The following is a 21,725-nucleotide window of genomic DNA, read 5'->3' on the forward strand; positions in this document are numbered from 1 at the left end:
GTATTATTCTGTATGTTGGCAAATTGAACACAAATAAAAAATAAATTTATTATTTAAAAAAATAAAATAAAATATTAGTTTAATATTGAAACTAGATTTGAGGGAATTTAGAAGATGAAAAGGGGGTCTTGGTATGAGATTAAACTCTTAGCAACAGAATAGTAGGTGAAAGGAATAGGTTGATTTTTTCCCTGCCCTATGTGAAATACTGCCTAGCCTCCTCAGGAATATAAGCTGATACTTCTACCCACATACGTCTTCATCTATTTAAAATTCTCTAAATTCATGAGAATTAAAATTGAATGAGCTAAATGTTTGAAAGATACCTTAATCAAAAAAGTATACCACATACTGAGCACAAGCTTACTGCAATGCTGAATATTTTTATATACACAATTTCATTAAACTCCCATGAAAATCCTCAAGTAGTTTGGTATCATTAATCTTCATTTACAGGTAAAATGTAAAATCACGTACTGTGGTGTCAGTGAGTTCAAAACTTAAATATCAGCTCTGTGACTTACTAGCTCAATGACTGTAGACAAGTTACTTCATGACTCTGAAGCTAGTATTTGTCATCTTCCTTGTGTATAAAATGGGAACACAAAAATTATTTCATAGGGTTCTTGTAGATATTACACCAATTAATGCAGGTCATTATACACGGTACCTGTGTGTAAGTGTTCCAATTATAATCAAGTTCTAAAGAGAAGGATTCTAATCTTCACATTCTCAACCATTTCTTCCCCTTTACCTCAATACTTAGTAGAGAAATAAATATCATCTTAGTGTTATCGAAATATAAATTACTCTCAGTATGCTTAAATTTATGGATTTCTTTTCCTCATGTTGAGATTTCAAAATGTTCAGTATATGAGGAGTTAGCTTTTTCTTTAAAAAAAAAAATCATTCTCTTTCCGAGTTTAGGAGACCTTCTCAATCATTTTTGATGGTTGAAGAAAGAGAAAGGCATCACAAAGATTTTCTCCAAGAATAATAAGGGAGAGAACTTATCTCTGTCAACTCAGGTAAAGGAAAATTAGACCATATATGTCACCCAATTTAATTGAGTCTATTAAACATATTATAATTTCCCATAATACTATCTAGATTTACTGAAATTGAGGAACCCTGTCTTAGATGTTCAAGGCAGGCTAGGGAAACTGATAATATACTTTTGAGAGTAATTTGCTTATTATCTTACACAAAGGGAGAACATAATAAATGTTTGTTTCTATTAAATATGTGTTTTGTTTTCCTTGTACAAGAATGACGCTATTCCTCTCTGTTCCATAGAGCCACAGTGGAACAATGACAAGCTAGGAAGTATTACAGTCAAAAGATTTTCTTAGGTTTTTCAAACATTTAATATGTACTTTTCTGAAAAGTATTAAGGTGAAACAATCAACTTTTTAAAAATTCTAAATTCAGCCATAAGATTACTTAAAGTATACTTCTCTTATGCAACTTAAAACTCTTTTCTTCTCTCCTCCACCTCATCCCTCCCCACCACAATGTAAGCTGCTTATTAAAAAACGAAAACAGGGCAGCCCCGGTGGCTTAGCGGTTTAGTGCCACCTTCAACCCAGGGCGTGATCCTGGAGACCTGGGATCGAGTCCCACGTCAGGCTCCCTGAATGGAGCCTGCTTCTCCCTCTGCCTGTGCCTCTGCCTCTCTCTCCTCTCTGTGTCTTTCATGAATAAATAAATAAAATCTTAACAAAAACAAAAACAAAACTAAGGCAAGTAGATCCTCTGGACTAGAAGAAAAGGACAGTACACAATCAGTGATGATGTCATTATTGTACAGGAATTTGTAAAACTGAGGATAATTAAGGCTTGTTGAAAAGTAAGACTAGGAAAGTTTAGGATATTCTTAACAGTTTATAAACCCTGAAAGTTCTAAAGTGTATGATGGTAGTCAAATTCCACTTTCATTATCTATGAATAAGAACATGACAGTCTTTTAAAAGTTGAATCAAAATGAGGAGAAAAGCCCGTCCAGGGTTAAACACTAATTTATGCAATCCCTGGTTTCGACAAGAGTCCTGTCAATGTCAAGCAGCAGGTACGCTGACAGCAGGGTGGGCTGAACAGCTTTGTGTCAGAGCTAGAACGGAAGTCACCAATTTATGAAGGCTGCTACAAACAGTACTTCAAAAGTGTGAAGAAAAATGGTTTTGCATAAAGAAAGTGATGGAAATTTTTATAACTTTGCAGGCAATACTATTAGCTTGAAGGAACACAGCTCTTTCATTTTGTGGGAAAAACTCACTTACTTTAAAAAGATTTATGGATTTTTATTTTACGCCTGCATTTTAAGAATCCTAATAGAGAAGTTCATTATACTAGCAACATTATAATAGAAAAGAAAGTTTTAAAAGGAAATATAAAAGAAAAAGGAATTAATTTAAAGAAAAGGATGGTGCAAAGAAGCAGTTTGGGTTTCCCTGTAAGAGAGATAATTTGGGATGGATACCCAACTCTTGATTTGAAAGTTCCAATCAGCAACTGCTGATGTTGCAGTCCGGGGCCAACAAACATTACTTTGAAGAGATGGACAATAACGGAAGCTGCTCTTTCCAAAGCTTTGAAGGAAAACTGAAGAAGTGGTGCCAACAGTAATTAAGAACCTATCTGCCAAGCATTTCAATTATTTAGTGACTGAACAAAATGTTTACTGAGCAGCTACTATGATCTTTTCAATGACCCTATCAAATTGCATATTTTTTATTACTATTTTTCAGAAGAGAAAACAAAAGTGAGGTTAACAAAGGTTATATATCTTGCCCAGGTTATGTTGGTCTCTCGGCACATCCCAGTGTATGCAGAGGCTGACGGAGAGAATTAGATTGATCATGTGAAACCTCTTCGAGATTTATATAAATAGATCAAAATCAAGTGCTTTCCACCTCACTTGCATTTTAAACACATCAGGAAATTAATAAAGTAGATATAATAACATTTGGGTGCTACCATTCTTACTGTAAAACACAAATTATCCATAATGTTATCTACTCTGAAGGACTCAATTGAGGAACAAACAGCCCTGAGATGGCTACACTCTCCATAAACAGCTACTATACTTTAAATGAATTAATGGAAGTAAAGAGCTTAGACTAATGTTGGCTGCAAAATTAAGTGTTCAATAAAGTGCACTATTATTACTACTTCACAAGTGTAAAGTTCTATTCTTTATAATGCCACATAAAACATAAACAGTTTTTCTTCCACTGCTTTGAGTCGAGCAGTTTGACTATATTATCCTAGTGATTTTGAGAGGCTGAAAACCTAACACACAATGCTAAATGAGCCTTTAGGAGGCACTTTACATTTCCAAAGTGATTCTTACAGTTATTGGTGTTAATAACCGATATAATATAAAAAGAGGCTAAGAAATCCAGTCACAATTAGCAACATGTTCATTTTTCTTCCAATGAAGAAAGAAATCCAGAAGCAATCTTCTTTACTGGGGCAAATCTTACCAGCTTCCCAAATATAGTAATTGTCTTTGTAAAATTCATTTGAGTTAACGTTCCCCATCTTGCTATCTACAGATAAGGAGTATTAACTCCCCAGAGAACATGACTACTGAGAAGGAAAGTATAACAAAGCAGTAAAATGTACCAATACAAACTATTACATGTTCCAAGATATTTATCCTCAGAAGCTTAGATTAACAAAAATAATTCTGTTGTATACTTAATTGTAAATGTTCTAACTTTACCTAAGAATTGATAACTATATAATACATTTTAAACAAGAGATATTCCCTAATTTCATAATTTGATAAACCTCATAGTATTATGCTTCTCTGTTTGTTTCAGTGTTATCACATTCAGAAGCATAAACTTTCAGACAGACTATTTTTCTAAGCTGTCTCTGGTCTCAGTGAGAGACCAAATGTTGTTTAGACTCTTTTAGAAACTTTATCAATACTGTAGTGTGGTATGTCCATTAAGACTTATCTTCTTCAATGCCAGAATAAGAGCATTCCATGATAATTGATAAATTAACTCTATGATCATGAAGAGCATATGTTCTTAACAGGATTACCTAGTTTCTTATTTGGATTTTGTTTTATAGCTAGTAGGGAACAACTCTTTATAAGTGTCAAGAAAAAATTTAGAAGAGCATTGAAAAAAAAATTCCTCATTTAATAGTGTCCGTGTTAGGAAAATCTCTCTCCATGAATGAGTCAGTAATAGATGGATAGGTCAACAGATAGATGAGGTCTCATGAGATTTAAGTTTTCTTTTTTTCTTTAATTTCCTACCTTATTTTGTTCTCTAATCAAACAATTTAGTAACTATCACAGCTTTCTAAACATTGGTATCTTTCATGTGCTTCCGTGCATGTACACACACACACACACACACACACACACACACACAATGGGTCTTAGAATGTTCAAGTACCTAATTGACATTTCTATCTATCTACTATATCACTCAGTACCTGGTATGAAGTTGTCAAGAAGCTCCCAAACTTTGGTAATATTCCTAGGATTATATTAATGTTAATGGTTTAGGCATAAGTGCCCACCCTCACAGAACATTTTCCGGGACTGAATTTTGCTGAAGCTGTAGGGCAATAATATAGTCATTATGTAGACTTTCAAATATCAGGTTGCTAGTGAGGCCCTCTACTGAAGACTGGCTAGGGGTTAACTATTAGTTTCTGTTTAATAAACACGGAAAATTCTTCCCATTTGTACATTCATTTAAACTTTTTTGTAGCTACTAAAAGACTTGAAACTGAGAATGAATTCTCACAGTATGTTTTCCACATGATTTCTACTAAGGGTTGAAAACTTTTGCTGTGAAAAATACATTCTTGGTCAATTCCATCTGCCATGTTCCTGGGCATTTCCTAAATCCTTACTTTTCTCTTCAAAATTCCTCTCCTATTCTTGACCTCATTTACTTTCAACTGATGACCTGCTTTTACTTCACAGAAAAAAAGGGTTCATTAGAATTATTTAGCTTCCTTCCCTGAAACCCAACAATTTAACCTCACCACACCTATGTTTACTTCTTTCTCCTCCTCTTGCTAGTGTTCCTCACATACTCAAAGTCACATGTGACTGTGCCCCACTTTCTTATCATGGCCTGGGTTTTTAAAAATCTTTACTCCTATTTTCACAACCTCTCCTCTCTTTGCTTCACTATGCCTTTGACGTAAATAGGCTTGAGTTTTTACCCTGAGTTCTTTTACTCTTTATTTTCATCCTCTATACTTTTCATCTTCACAACCAAGATCTTAAAAGTAGCCTACACTTCATTTTCTTATTTCCCAAGAAACCATAAGTTGCGATACACATTTCCAGCATTCCACTGGAAATGCATTCATTCTATAGTTGCCAATCACCTATTGATTGCCAAACCCAACAGGTACTTTTCAGTTCTTATCTTTCTTGATGTTTCCAGCATTAGATATGGATTCAGCACCCATACCTGCTGTCCTCTCTGGCTACAGCTTCTCAGTGCCCCTTCCCACCCCTTAACTGTGAAATTCCCCCAAAGTCTGATCCCATTCCTTGGCTTTCTCTTTTTGCACACTTGCTCTAGGCAGGCTCATCTATATACTCTTTACCTTTGCCTAAACTCTGATGACTCCAACATCCTTACCACTTGCCTTAACTCTTATACCTGGTCTACATGCTCTCTGCTTTCTGAAACCCATTTTCTATACTAGGGCAATAATCTCTCTCTTTCTAAAAGATTTTATTTATTTGAAGTCTGACAAGGGGCTTGATCCCAGGACCCGGAGATCATGACCTGAGCTGAAGGCAGATGCTTAACCGACTGAGCCACTAGGGCAATTATCTCTTAAAGCAAAGATCACATCGTGACATTCTAGTGCACACAGTGTTTCAGTCTTTTCATCCCTATTGTAAGGGATGAAATTCAAACTTCTTAGCATAACCCACCTTCCTCTCCACACTTTGACCCCACCTGCCTATGCAGCCTCATCTATTGACATTTACTACACCCATCTATACTGTTGCCAAATATACCTCGTTCTACCATGCCCTCTAGAATTTCCCTGACTTCTCTCTTTCCTCCCTTTTCCCCCAAACCTAAGTCCTAACTAACTGCGCTTCCAGACTTTCAAGACTCACATTAAACTTCAGTCATCCAGATTTAACAAATATTTAATTGAGGGTGCCTTATTTTTCAGTGCTGTTCTGAACACCCAAGTATTAGCTGAGACAGAGTTCTGTTCTCACACTGATTTCACTTAGGAGTTGGAGGCAGGAGCAAGATATGCAGAAAATAAAGCAGGGCAAAGGGGATAGAGAGTTTGTGTGATGGCTCACTGCTGCTTTAGAATAGGATGGTCAGAGAAGATACTGATTCTTCCATGAGCCAGTTCCTGACTCAGTTAGGTATTCTGTGCTCTGTTCATGATAAAGAGATGTTGGTTTACTTTCTGGGCTCCTCTGCTAGTCTGTGACTCCTTGAGAGCAGAGATTGCTCATCTATGCATTTCCATTTTCTAGCACATAATCATTATAAGGAAATGTGTCCAGCACTGTTCTGGGTGGAGAGATAAAGCTACATAGTAAGTGCTCAAAAAAGGATTTTTGGAATAGACTGATACATACTTGAAATGATAATAGGAAAACCTCAAATATAAAATTTCACTTTATATTTAATATTTTAAAAATATATCAAATACTAAAAAGGGATGAAGAGCCAAACAAAATATAACTATATAGTAACATATTTTTGAAACCATGAATGGTAAGTACAGATTAAAGAAACATTTCATAGGAAAAATTTATTTTGCTCTGCATATGAAAGCACTTGGAAAAGACTAGATTCTGAAGATGTGTAAGCATTTTGGGAACAGTATAACTAAGGGAGAATATTGCAAGGAAATGGGAAATAGGTTGTATGGATAGAGTGAGAGCAGGTGATAAGACTTTGTATAGGTAACTCTATTGTTTAGTTGTGGGGGTATTTCATTTACTAATGATAGACAGGAACAAGTTTAAGGCTCATGGTATTTTATCATGAAAAACCATAATCATGTTGCTGTTACCTTCATTGAAGGAAAAGGCAAAATTAAAATTGAAAGGTGATGTTTTATCTCATCTTTCTCCTCCCATATTTTGATATCTTTTTGCAAATTTTGAGGTTTTTTTAAAGACTAAAATTCCTGAGTTATGAACAACTTTCTTCTTACTATTTTATTTTGCTTGCTTTTACTTTTTCAAGTTAAAAATGTGATACAAAATTAGAGTTTATAAAATCGAAAAAAAGTATGTATACACATACTTAAGAGTGTACATAATTCTACTACGCTAAACCACTCAGTATATTCTCATTCAAATCTATACATTACTTTCATTCAGTCATCATAAGTATTTCCCATGATATTACAGCCTTCATAATGATTTTTCAACACAGCTGTTAAATACTTCATCTAGGAGTTGGGAGATCACTTATTTTAACATTCTCTTATTGTTAGGCATTTAGGTAACTTCTAGTTTTTACTATTATCACAATGCTCCAATCATCTCTCAGAAATTAGCTTATTTCCTTTGTTCTTTCCCTAGAAGAGATTAACTGTTGGATTATTGATTTAAAGGGTATATGAACACTTTTAAGGTTAGTAAAATCAGAAGGGCCACATCAATTTACACTGCCATCATCAAAGTATGAGTACTCACATCCCTGCACCTTTGCCAGCATGAGCATTATCTAAGTTTTTTCCCATTAACTTCTACATTTAACACTGCACTTAATTGTTTCAATTTGTATTTGAATACTACTAGAGTTCAATATTTCTCTCTCATTTTTAGTAATGAAAGATGACACTGCTACTTCAGCAAGAAACCATATTGAGCATAAGTCAACGGTTCAAGGCTGTAAAAATAAAATAATAAAATAAAATAAAATAAATAAAATCTGTAAGTTAATCTAATCATGGCATGATTAACTGTTATTGTGCTCCATGATAATTAGGCATTAATGGCAAGCAGTTCACGGCTATTATTACTATTATTTACACATAGCCAGATCAAGCATTCTTAGATTATGAGGAGGGCTAGACCAAGTAGATATATAAGGTCTTTTTTATGCCCTCAAAGAGCCTTTGATCTGGAACCAGATGTGATCCAGAACGCAAGTTCTCTTTCTTCCTTAGCTCCACATAGCCTCCATAAACCAAGCACCCAATAAAGATTACAGGCATTATAAATGTAGTTTGGCTGAAGGTGGGCTAGAACTTACTTTGGTGGGAAGCAAAGATGGCCTCGTCAGATATAACTCAAAGACTGGCCAAAGAAATGCCTATTATATCCCTTGTTTCGTCTCTCTATGATTATTTCTCAAGCTAAGGATCTTGGTTTTCAGAGAGACACCTGAAGAACTTTTAAATTCTGAACTATTTCCATCTTCTTTCCCACGGAGGAAAAAAAAGGACTAGAGGCACAATCATATTCCCATTTTCCCAGTCAACCTTATTAACTCATGCAGGAATGATCTGGATACAGGATTTAAAGGACCTCCCTCCGCCAAAAACCTTTCTTCTCAACTCTGTCTGAACGTCCATGCATTAGATTTCTTGACATTTCTAAACACATAATTCTGAGAAGATTAAAGGAGAAAGGTTGGCATGTGAAGGGTAAGAGGGGGTAGCAGTAATCCACACTTCACTGTGAAATTAATTTAACTAGACTGGTTTTATATTCTTAGAACACTTAACTCTGAAGCATGCAGAAGATAGGAATAAGAAATTCTAATATGGGGATGACATAAGGACAAGCAAAAGGAATTAAGTCATTTTGAGTTGCTTTAAAAACAATATAGCTGAGGACACTATACTATACAAGAATAGGGAAGAAGGCCAAGCTTTTAATAAAAATGTATGTTTCTATACACCTTGCGAGTTTACAAAGCACATTTCCATTGATCATATTACTTAATCCTCACAGCAACCCTGTACTGAAACTGAGACCCAGAGATAGTAAGTAACTTACCCAAAGTCACATAGGTAGTAAGTGGTAGAGCCGGGACTCGACCCAGGTCTTCTGATTCCTCCTGTGCATTTCCAGCTCCCCTGGAGCTGAAGCAGGGGCAAAAAGGGAGGTGGAAGTAATTTGCCCAAGACCAGCCTTGCCCTCTCCCCTTCTTTTAAAGGCCAAGCAGAGCAGACATTTAACTGTTGCAGTGACCCTTTTCCATCAATTCCCTTGGGATGCAGCACACAGAATCTGAAAGTGTGTCTCAGCCTTGGACTTAAAAATGGCAATAAGTAGTAAACGATGTCAGAAGCAACTTTGGCAGTACTTTGCCCACTGATGTGAAATTTCCTGGAATTTCAAAGTGTAGTAAATCTCACTTCAGAAAGTAAAACTTATTTCTATAATTGAAATTATTTAAAGCAGTTTGTTTGAAATTTTTTGTGTAGCAGTTTCAGTCAAACCTTTTAAACTATACCGTTATAAAAACTATTTTAAAAAATACTTAAGAACCAAGATATCAATTCTACATTTAACCTACTGTATGGGTGTTTTTTTCTAACTTAATGATTTTCCCTCAGTGATTATTTTCACTAAAGCCATTATAATAATTAGAATGGACAGAATATTCAGTCTTTTTATAGCCAATTTTAAGCATTTTCAACAAATTATTAGGAAAATGTATCTTCTTGAGATGTAAATCTTATGTTCATTTCTAAATTATATCTAAAATGTTTTTAATGTAGCCTTTTATAATTAATTTTCTATGACAAAATTTAGAGTTTCCAGTCTCCAGTTTCTTGAAGAGTTTCTTAGGGAATTATATATTTTAATTTCTCATCTCAATTACTTATGTTTCTAATAACTTTTAAACACATTTAGTGAGAAATTTTTCTCTTCTTCGCTTATTTCCTAAAAATGCAAGGATACAATTTAAATCAACTGGGCATATAATCAACTTTTCACCATTTCTAGATCTTTCTGTACTCAGCTCCAGTACATCTCAGTCTCTAACAGTCTTTGTGTTTATGAGAACTACTATCAGTAGGGCTAGGTGTTAAGTAAGCATCAATTATAATCAGGGATATGAAAGATCAATCAGGAAAACCAATTTATTTGTGCACAAATCTTTTAGAGGCTTTCTGAACTTGAAAAGATGCTCTATTTAACCAGACTTCATTTGAGGATTAATCCTGTCTGAGGTGGAACAAATCCAACCTAATAGTTAAAAGTTATGTGAAACCTTTAAGATGAATAAAAGGCAAATATTCAGATAAAAACAAAAGAGGAAGAGAACAAGGAGGAGGAATCTGGATAAGGAGGGAGAGGAAAAGGAGAGAAGGGGAACAAAAGAAGAGAAAAAAATATTTACCTAGAATAAACAAAAAACTTCAAGTAAGTACTAATACTCTCAAGCTTTTGATATGGCTCCCTTTTCCCTTTGCTTTAAGACTTCAATTTCATATTGTAAAAATCTAATTGTCTAACATTGTTTTATCCACTCATGGTCAAATTCAGAAATTCCCAATGATAATAAGACTTACATTATCTGATCACTTTATGAGATAAACAAAAAATTAGTGTACTTTTCTCCATGTTATTTTCAGCCTTATTTACATAAGTCTTTTCAAGATAAAATTATTATTATATTCTCCTAAATCATTCATTCAATCGTACCAAAAATGGTTGCCGACATTAAAAAAAGGAACACGAGCCCACGAATTTTAAAATTTGAATCATATAGAAACAGAATTAAACTGACTTCTAATATCTTACTTTGTATAGTAAGTTCTTGGTTGAGCAGGACCAAGAGGGCTTACCCTAATTTCTTAATCACATGCCCTGGGGAAAAATGAGCATATTTCAGGCAAGCTAAAAATGCCAATAAAAGGTCATTAAAAAGTTACCACTGGTTTTGAAAAGTCAACATCAGACTTCCCCACTTCCTTCCTTCATTGCTGGCCTTTGTTTACCATGCATAACAAAATTGTAATCAAGAACCACACCAACAACGGTTCCCAGACTTGAACCATCTCAGTCTGATGGAGGCCTTATTAATATTTATTAAGTGGCTTCTGGAAGGAAAGAAATATATCTTCGGCTTCTCTTATATTCTTTTAATCCCTTGGGTATATAGGACAATCTATTTTCTAAAGTAGCTTTGCTACAAAAAGCATTTGAAGAATATTTATTGAAAAACTATCCTATTTAAAACTGTTATGCGTGGGCTTGATTTCTGACAAAGGACTCTTCAGTAATAAAGGTGACTACCAGAACTACATAAATCATTCAACACATAATTTCTGACCTCCTTCCCCTGTTCTAGTTATCAAGCCAGTTCATGTGCTCACTTAAAATTCTAATCCCCTCAAGCTCTAAAAGAGCTAGTACTTACAGTATATATATATATATACATCTTATTTATAGAGTTCCTATGCACTCTCACTAACTATTATCCAGCCATAAATTCTGCCCTTGTTTATAATTATAAGTGCCTGGAAAGGGCAGGTTTCTTAAAATAAGAATTTTTCCCCCTCCAGATCACTCAAGTGAGCTCTGGAATTATATCCAAGATTATCAATTCATCTCACTTAACTGCTGTTACCAGGAAAACAAGAACAGGGGATCAAGAGCAGTTAAGTATAAGAGCTTACTTATTTTCCAGGAGGCTTTAACAAGCTTTTAACTAATTAAAACAATATTATTCAAGAGCTTTAGAACACAACAACGTATTAGTAAAAGAGCATTATAAATGTTGAAACAAAACTGAATTTTTGGTCTTTCAGATTCTCCATCACTTAAAAATGTTCACTTATCCAATGGAATTAACTTGCTTTGAAACTTTCTTTTGAAATGTCATCTTAACAAAAAAAGGGATTTCACATTTTGCCTTAGACTAGTTTATTGCAAAATAACAAATAAAAATCCAAATAAATGGTGAAAATACCTTACTGTTGGAACATGTAAAGATCATGTGGGTTATTAGGTGAGAATTACAAAGACAGTAATATTATAAAAGCTATGGTGGTAGTCTTCACAAATGACAATTTCTAAAAGTTAATGCATAGAAGTTTTCAGAATTAGAGTTAAGTTAAAATAAAATTTAAAAACCAGTGAGTTATGTATAATTCTATGTAAGATAAGATCTTAATTTTATTTTTATGTAATAAAATACTGTTACTAATGGCATAAGTACTTAGAAGGGACATAAAATTTCAGGAACATATTCTGTTCTCTATTCAAAGAAAGGTTAAGAATCTTAGAATGTGTTTGAGGACAAACTGTCTTTTATATATTTAGTCTCTATTTGTAGCATAAAAATAGAATATTATAAATAAGAAGTTTAGAACAGCTAAAACCATTAATTAAAGATAAATCTTCATCCTATCTTAAAGCTGGAAAATTTGAAAACTAGAAAGAAGGTGACAAGACAGCTAAGATCTTTTCCAGAATATATCCTATAGGCTTTCTATAATAGGCAAAAAAAAAAAAAAAAGAATTCCATGAGCGAATACGTTTGTGAAGCAATATACACTACTTCTCTCTCTTACAGATTAAAATACGTATCACTGATGTGAATGTTCAATAGCAATTTCTAAATAAAAATAATCAAAAATAAAAGCACTCAAAGCAAATGAACATAAGCTATAGATCTAATAAGTGATTTCAGCAAGGTTGCAGGATAACTATAAATCACTATCGAAGGAAATTACAGAAGAACCCAAAAAGATAGAGAAAAACATAATAAAATAAAATAAAATACTTAGTCTTGAGAAGTCCCATAATAAAAAAGTGCACTTGTTTTTTTTTAAGCCAGCATTTTCCAAATTTACTTAATCTGAGAACATAACTAATGTTCTCAGAACACACTTCAGAAAACTCTGAGCTAGATGGACCAGGCATTAAAAAGTATGCACAAAAAAATTAATGATTTTTGTATTCTTATGGTGGTCTAAGATGCTTAATTAGAGCCTCTTCAGTTATGTTTACTCTTAATAAACTACATGGATTTTCTTTTTTAAGGCAAACAAAATGTACTCACTGTTGTAGTATTTCCTTTCCCTTCTGAATGGAGCTTTCAGTCAATGACAGGTGCTAGGGGAGTTATTTCAAGCCAACGTGTAAAACTCTTGCTAGTAGTTCCCAAGTTTAATGGATTTGGAAGCTCTATAACACAGAGTATTTCTCACAAGGAGACATATCAACTCCACTCTTTCCTAGAGATGTGATAGTGAAACCTATTGCTCATGATTCTAGAGTAAGCAGTCCAGGTCTAATAAAGTTCAGAAAATTAAGATCAGTAGGAAGGGTAGTCCATGTACATCAAGAGATAATATCTTCTGAAGGTACCAAAAAGAAAAAAAAAGCCAGATGGATACAAAGCTGTTTTGGAAATAGAGTGATAACAGAGAGAGATGACTAACAAGATAACCATGTAAAATTAAAAAAGAGAATGGACAACTCACAACTGACTATATATAGTATGCCATCAAATATATATCCTAAATCCCCTCATAGCCCATCACCATCAAGGATCACAAGCACTGACTTCGAAGGAGGAAAAATGTGCTGTGGGGGCTCCATCTGAAAGCAAATAAAGTCTATGGTGCAATGAGCAACATTATTTTTCTGCTTTTTTAGATGCAGATGGAAGAGGGTCAGAAATTTACTAGAAACTAAAATAGAACTATGTGTATCTTTTTAATTCAAGGATGCGTCTTCAGATTTATAACAGTCTTTAAAATATACTGAATATGAGTGTCTAGTCAAGGCACATGTCCAATACAAGAGTAAGATCTTTGGGAACAGAGAAATAAAACAAAACAAAAATATTCCTCAGATTCATTTATTTTATTACTTTACTTCCCTATGCAGTGAGTATATTAGCAAGTCTTGTATTGTAAAAGAATGGTAAAATTCAGTGCAGTCTGAATTGCAGTTTTAAAAGTCCTGGTAAGTAAAATAAATGAAAAAACAAAAATTTACTTTTAAAAGAAAACAAGGCTTGAGCCTACTGAATCAAAAAAGTCAAAGGGAAAAATAAGTTCACCTGACAATCCCAGCACCCTTCATTTGCAGGCCTCACTCATGATGCCTCCTTAAGACTACTTTGAAGGAAAAAGTAAATCATGTAATATTCAGCATAAACCTAAAGCATCATAATTTAATTCCCAATTAACCAACATCATAATTCAGGGCTCCACACTTTAGGTTGCTATTAATAAAGGTGAGACTTAGAAGATAAATGATTAACATAATATCTATTAGTATTCATTTATACAAAAAGAAAATGCTGCAGATTTTTCAACTTGATTCTTAATGTTGATATTCAAATAATTTAAGGCTTGAATTCTTTTATGAATTGTAATTAAAGTTAGAAGCAAATCTGAGTAGTATGTCTATTCTAACTGTAAAAAAACAGAAAGCATCTTAGGTAATACCCTGACATGTTGCTTTGCTTCAGAAGTTATTTCATCTTCAGAAAAAGTAACATGAAATAATAATATAATCTGTACATTCACTGCTCAATAAAGAACAACTCAGATTACCCAGAAACCTTTTAAAGATGTTTTTATATATAGTTCCTTTGAGTAGATTACAATATATTATCAAACAGCAAAATTCAAACAATACTTTTTGTACAGGTTCTTAAAATTATTATCTAGCATATTATTCTTTTACTATTAATTTACGTAGTGAAATAAAATGTCTCTTTTGAATAATATAGCAGGGTCAAAACTAGATGTCAGTATTTTCATAATAATCTGTCAGGTTTGGCTATCACAAACGAAATATGGGCTTCAAAGGGTAGATACCAACAGTATTAAATTGACATATCCATGCATATGGCATGCATTTATGAATGAATAATCTCTCCCTCTATGTGAGCAGCTTTCATATCTCCAGTAAAATCCTTCTGTATATTCTACAACCTTTGATGGGACTTGTGAAAGGCTGGGTAATTGATGAAGAAATAAAGAATATCAAATACAACCAAGCTTCATTAAAGTGAAGCTTGAAGATGTTGCATGGAATCCCCAAATTCCACCACCTGTGATTTGAAAATTATGTTCTTAAATGGAGCCAAGCCAGCTGTACAGTTTTATCTGCTTAATTCTGTTAATACTGCAACAAAACAGAACAACATGAGCACTGCCCATATGACAATGTTTGAAGGAAAGTTTCTGGAAATATGTATGGTGGAAGAAAATATATTTCAGTCTTTCAGTGACCTTGATCAACTTGTACTTTTAGTGCAGAAATTTAAGTATGGTAAATTATACCCATTAATTTATTTAAGAATTTATCAGCAAGAATGAAAAATCTCTGGACTATGATCAAATATGGGCTTGTACTTTTTATTAGATACTAATTGGCAGAACTTCACTGTTACATAATTCTAATTTTCCTTTGAAGTTAATGATTTCTAGAACAATTGTCCTCTTTTTAATATCTATTATGATCTTTTGATATCAAATACAAACTAGTTATAGCCTAACTTTATCACTACATCATTAAAATTACTAACATGACCTTGTTCTAATACGTTTAGGATCTATTTTAACTCATTAATTTATGTATCCTAACTCTCAATCTCCTTCCTCATTAAATAGGTTAGAGTTTTTTGGTTATATGTTTCTTTTTAATATTTTTATTAGTGGTAGAATAATTTATAGTTTTTTGTGAACATCATTTGAATTTAAAAAGATAACTTTCAAATGTGTATCCCAGGATGTCATTATAAAATATTTGTGCAAAGTTACTTCGAAAGTAAAACTTGAGATAGTTCTTTTTGTAAAGTATACAAAACCTGAAAAAATATATATCATAATTATTTAAAAAAGAACCAAAAAATAAATTTTACTTTTAAAATAGATAAATAGATAAGAACTTTAAAAATAGATAAAATTCATTAGGTCATAGCTTTTCCTTCCACATTAATTTCATCTTCAAACTAAGGTGGAATAAAATAAAGACCTAAACATTATTTAAATTACAACTTCAGTAAAAAAGACTTTTTCCACTTGTATTTTATCTTAAAGCTTCAAGAAGAAAGAATAAAGACCCTCATGAGATATTTTAGTTTGTTTCACATAACTGGACCTGTAACTTTCTTCTAAATTTATGCAGTATGCAGGGATTTTTGTGTGTTTTATGCATTAACATATACCCTTCACCTAGAATAGTGCCTGGCACCTAATAGATGTACAATGAATATTTGCTGAGTAGATGAATACAGAAAAATATTTAAAACAGGATGATTATTTAAAAGGTAATAACAATCCATCTGTCCAGAATCAATGCCCAAGATGGTGTGTATGTTAAGGCCTTAGAACTAAACATTATCTACATAATTACAATTAATTTCATTGGAACAACAGCTGAACAAGCTCTTTTCCTGATATTAAGAAGTACTATGAATTTATAAAAAAAGGTTTAGAAACCACCAAGTTCTAAAACATTTCTTGGATATAAAAGCCTCCATAGAATCCAGGTCATAAAAATACTTGGAAAATCAAGACTTGACAAGTGTCTCTCCAGGCTTAGGAAAGCAATTCAAAAGCAACTACACTTTAAAAACACAAAAGGTTTGTCTAAGCAGCAGTGCCAGGGTATTTTACAGTAACTCCAAATTGCCTGTGGCATCTTTTTACTGGTTTCCCGGTATTAGTTTTAGAGTTAAAAGGAACCAATTTGGAAAGGGCCTGCAGGAAACACAAAAAGCAGTTTTCTCTGCCCCCCAATGTTTTCTCATACAGTCATCAGAAATATAAGATAATGTTACACTTTTCTTCCTATATAATTTTACAAATAATATGAGACTCCCTAATGCTTCATTTACTTTGGAAAAATAAGGAAAATCGTACAATGTTTAAAGAACATTGCGGGAAACAGTGAGAGCGTTTATCCAGTTAAGAGTAAGTTATGAACCCCATACTATGTGTGATAGTTGGAGAGTTCACCATAATAAAGTCACTAAAATTAAGAGAGAATATTTAATGACAGCTAAAAGAACCAGCTGAAGTCTAGCTAGGACAAAATAAATATTTAGTCTACAGAGCAAATAATTCCTAAACTTCACAAGAAAAATATTAACCTTTAGATTTAAAGTATTAAGTTGGTTTTATTTTAATTTTCCATACAAGAGACTATTAACTTAGTCACTGTGTCTTTTAATATTTCATGCTTTTTATTCAATGATTTCTCCTTATGCCTTTAAGATACCATACAGGCAACTGATTTCTACAAAAGCTTTTGATTTATATGCAGGCTTTTGGGTGGTTTTTCCTGCAAACTATTAGAAAAATCTTCAATGAGTGATCATTGCTACATTTAAGAAAACGAAGTTCTTCCAAAACCTTACACCAATAACAAACACCTTAATAAAAGATACAATATAATTTCACAATTAAAAATAGTGCAAGAGTTAAAAATTAAAAGTGACACAATCCATGGTGTGAGTGAACAACTGTGCTAAGGCTTCTAAAAACTTCACTGTACCTTTGCAGCCCTTTAATTTTTCTAATGGGACTTATCAATTAGAGTTATCGTCTTATTCATCTGGTGAATATTTTGCTTTTGATTAATTTAAAATTTGTCACAATTCCAGTTACAAAAAGAGAAAGTGCTCATAGACCCTCAACATGGATATTCTCAGAGGCCAAGACAATTCAACACTAACTCTACATTAAACGTATTGACAACTGCATACATTCTTTTTCTTCAGGGGCTTTTTTATGTATATATGCACATATGCATTTTTTTAAAATGGAGATGAATGAAGGTATGTTAAGCTGGTGGCTTTTGCATATCAAGGAGATGCTTCCACAAACTAAGTCAATTATTCATGCAGAAAAAGAAGAAAGAATGCTCTCATCCCCAATAACAATGTTCATGATCCAAAAATATTTGTTATATTAATGCAAAATCATAAAATATCAACAAGCACAGGAGAAAAAAATATCAGAATCACCAAAAGATTTAATGATTCTATTCTGCTTCTTTCTGTAAAATATTTCAATTATCTTATAAAAATTTTTTACGTTGACTGCAAAAAAGTAAATCAGTAAAAAAATAGAATAAAGCATAGATGAATATTCACAAATGGGTAGAAAGAATATGAAAATATTGCTGTGGTTCAGAATCACTACATGGGCTGTGACAACTGATAAAACTATTGTCCAGCTAAGTTTACATAGACTTAAAATCAATGATAAAGCAATTAGGACTATTAAGGGGAAGAAAGGAAAAGTCACTGACTGTAGAAAGAAAATGATCACTCAGTACCAAACACCTTTGAATGAAAGAGCTACAAGTGAGGAATGACAAATGTGCTCATCAGTTATGGCCACCCTGAAACAGAAAAAGGAAGTAGAAAAGAAGTGAAATAAGGAAACTAAATTTTTCTCTAGGGAGAAAAGAATAAAATCAATCTCATCAAATCCTCTTAAAAAATTTTAAAAACATAAAGGTAAAAATTCCATTTTGACTCTTCGACTGTAATAGTTTAAACACATTTGGGAGCACATTATGAACAGCAAACTAGGCTTCATCTTCTAGAAATACAGACTTAAAAATAATTACTTTTACCATCAAAATAAGATTAAGATGTATTAATGGAAAAAAGAGAATGTAAATATAGTCACATGAAAGTCAGAAGGGGAAAGATATGTTACATCAAATTTCTTCAAGAAAAGAAGACATAAACTAAATATTGATGGTATTTCAGTCTTTTGGAGAAAAAGTGGCCAATGAGAGTGAGGGAAAAGAGCTCTTAATTAAACATATGAACCATTAGTAATATACTATAAAATATGAAATGATAAATTATCTAGAAAATGATAGTGTTTCTAGAATAAAATGGTAAAGAGTAAAGTTCCATGGCCCAACGCATAATTACTGGTACTAGGCTTTTTGTTGTTATTTTATTTCTCTTGGAAAGGAGTGATGGAGGGGTAGATGACACTGAGGTGGTAAGAGAAAAATATGTAAGAAGACCAAAACTAAACTAAAGCTAGCAAATGAGAAAACACTGTATACTTCAATGATAAGGCTATCATAATTTTAGAGTGTATTTTGCTATTTTAGAGAAATAGAAACCTATTAGACTTCTAATGATAAGTATATTAACAGGTATCATAAATTGAGGAAAGGAAATAAAAAAACTATATGAAACTAATTTTAATATACCTTGCCCTCCTGTTTTTCCCTAAATATAACTGAGTATCTAAAGTTACCTAAGTCCTTTATAAAATGGACTCCCATGAGACCAATAGTTCTAAATTACATCAACAAAATTATCACAGAGCTTTGACATACATTTGGCAACAAAATCAAATAATCGTTAAACAGAGATATTATAGTTAATACATACATATATATATGCAGCATGACTTCATATGTAATTCAAAGTTCTTTTCTTAATCTGATATGTAAAGAATATACACATATCCAACAGATTTGAATTTGACAACTGCTGGACATAATTTAGTCAAATTTAAAGTAACAAATTGGGAAAGAACAAAATATGCATAAAAACTTGCAAACGTAAATAAGGGCACCTATTTCCAAAGCAAAATATAACAAAGCATTACACAAGAAAAGTTAATTCCAATGCATTCATTTTTATTGTAGTTCAATGTAATTAATTAGAATATTACTTTAAAAGTGGCCAGTTTTAAGCAAATTCAAAATATTTTTTCACACTGGCAAATCTTGTGTTGCTATGACTAATCATTTAGAGCTATGTATTTTCTTCAAAATAACTTATGCCTCCGTACAGAATTTGGATCACGTACCCATGCCTCTGTCTGAATGGGCCTGATGTTGCTTAGTAGCACCTCTTCATAGTTTCCATAGTCAATGAATTTAACAACTGCTGTCATACCTGAAGAATGGAGAGCTTCAACTTCTGCTCGGTAAAACTGAGGAGACAAAAAGGAGTTTTCAACATGGCAATCGATATTGTCTACAAAGGGCAGTATTTGATAGAAACAAATACTCAAGAGTGTTACAATGTGCATTTTTTTGGAAGCTCAGTTTTTAGATTAATTTTTAGTGAGATATGTATATATTGTGAGATGATTACTGCAGTAAGTTTAGTTAATGTTCATCACCACACATAGTTACAAAACTTTTTTTCTATGCTGAAAACTCTTAAGATCTACTCTCTTAGTAACTTCAAGTATGCAATATTTCAAAGGAAATTTTTAAGGGAATAATATTTTTAAGAAAGAAAACTTACCTTTAGATAATCATAAATTGGCTAAAAAAACGGGAGAAATTCTCACCTCCATATGAGTTCTGACATACACTGAGCAGTAGTAAGATTTCAGGACAGAACTAAGAAGCTCAGTAGAGAAGAATATTCACATATTAATGGGTGTAAAAAGAACTAGTGTTATGTCTTATAGTTAGCCACTGAAGCCCTTTGAGAACATTAGTTACACAATTCTTACCTACTAATCAGAAAATGTAACTATGGAGCAATCTATGTAACAAATAGAAATATATGACAAAAATAAGTCTCAAAGAAGGGGACTGCCACCACGGGCAGCTGGCATGAAGTAGGAATAAACACATTAGTTATATTCAAGACTTGTAGGATTTGAGACATGGCAAGACCAGACACTTTTATTTTGTCAGTTTACCTAGTGTAATTTGGCTCTGGGAACTAATTCACGTTAACAAACACACAAGGAATTGATTTACATAACAATAACAATCTTAAATTTTTTTTCTGTTAAGGTAACTAGGAATAGGTCAACTAACTATTTGGAGTACTTCTCTACTATATGTCAACCCATTCAGGACCCAAATTACAGGTCTGAATGTTGCTTAGTGAAGATGAAATGAAAATGAAAACTATTTATTCTTAAGGAATACTTCCTTCAAATGAGGGTAGCTGGAGGCTCTTACTACAACAATATCTACTCTAAGAGTATCTCTTCATAAGCTCACCAGAATCAGAAAAAGCTAAATGTAACAAGAATTCTTATTATCTATAACCTTGTAAAATATGTTATCCTGAGTATAGTAGGAGAAAAAAATCTGTTTTTACTGATCAACTAGTATATGTAACATCACAAAGGTTATTAAGTTAATCCATAGTGTTTTCTTCCTAGGTCTGGATGCTGGTAAATTCAGAGACACCATGCTGGAATTTTTCTTTCCTTTTTTGGGGGGGGGTGGGGGGGTTCTTGTATTAGACTTCTTGATATACATTCACATCTATCTCCTCCTCCTTTATTTCTTAGCCTTACACTTCAGTGATCTGTGAATTACTGTGAGAATTTCTGGACCTATGCTTCAATTATAAGCTCCTCAGATAATTATATCAGTTCTGATAAGTTCAATAAATGAAAGTCATAATATAGCCTCGGAAAATAAATAAGTTGACATCCTTTAAGAAGCTTAGAGTCTAATAAAAAACAGCCTGTGTAAAAAAAAAATGACTTTTATATAATGTGGAGTATACTGTACTAATGGTGCAGTGATATGGTACTTAATAAGACTCAGGAGTTTGGGAAGAATTTGCTGGAACAGATGACAATGGATACAGTCTTCAAGGATGAAGAAGGTTTAGCTAAGTAAAAAAAAACTGAGGAGGGTGTTCCACAGAAAGTTAATGAGACATAAAATATGGAGATGAGAGCAGAAAACTACAGTTTAGATAATTATGGCATGATGTGAGAAGGGTCAACCAATAGGAAATTAGACAGGACAAGAAGGTAAGTGACAGAAGATAGAG

At 32.9% G+C, this 21,725-nt stretch overlaps 1 protein-coding gene across 12 annotated transcripts in view; it reads right to left on the minus strand.

The window, feature by feature from the left end:
* Positions 1–21,725, minus strand: part of TDRD3 (tudor domain containing 3) — a 169,407-nt gene that overhangs the window by 22,636 nt on the left and 125,046 nt on the right. For 8 of the 12 annotated variants that reach the window (XM_077855463.1, XM_077855459.1, XM_077855460.1 and 5 more), the window contains 2 exons: positions 19,774–19,899; positions 8,993–9,078 (listed from right to left, as the gene is read on the minus strand). In XM_077855463.1, the coding sequence (XP_077711589.1) occupies positions 8,993–9,078; positions 19,774–19,899 (212 nt within the window). Of the gene's footprint in view, positions 1–8,992; positions 9,079–9,098; positions 9,326–19,773; positions 19,900–21,725 lie in introns of those variants that run through there. The other 4 variants (XM_077855455.1, XM_077855454.1, XM_077855456.1 and 1 more) reach the window with 2 other exon arrangements.

This window comes from Canis aureus, chromosome 17 (genome assembly GCF_053574225.1).
Source record: "Canis aureus isolate CA01 chromosome 17, VMU_Caureus_v.1.0, whole genome shotgun sequence".
Taxonomy (NCBI): domain Eukaryota; kingdom Metazoa; phylum Chordata; class Mammalia; order Carnivora; family Canidae; genus Canis; species Canis aureus.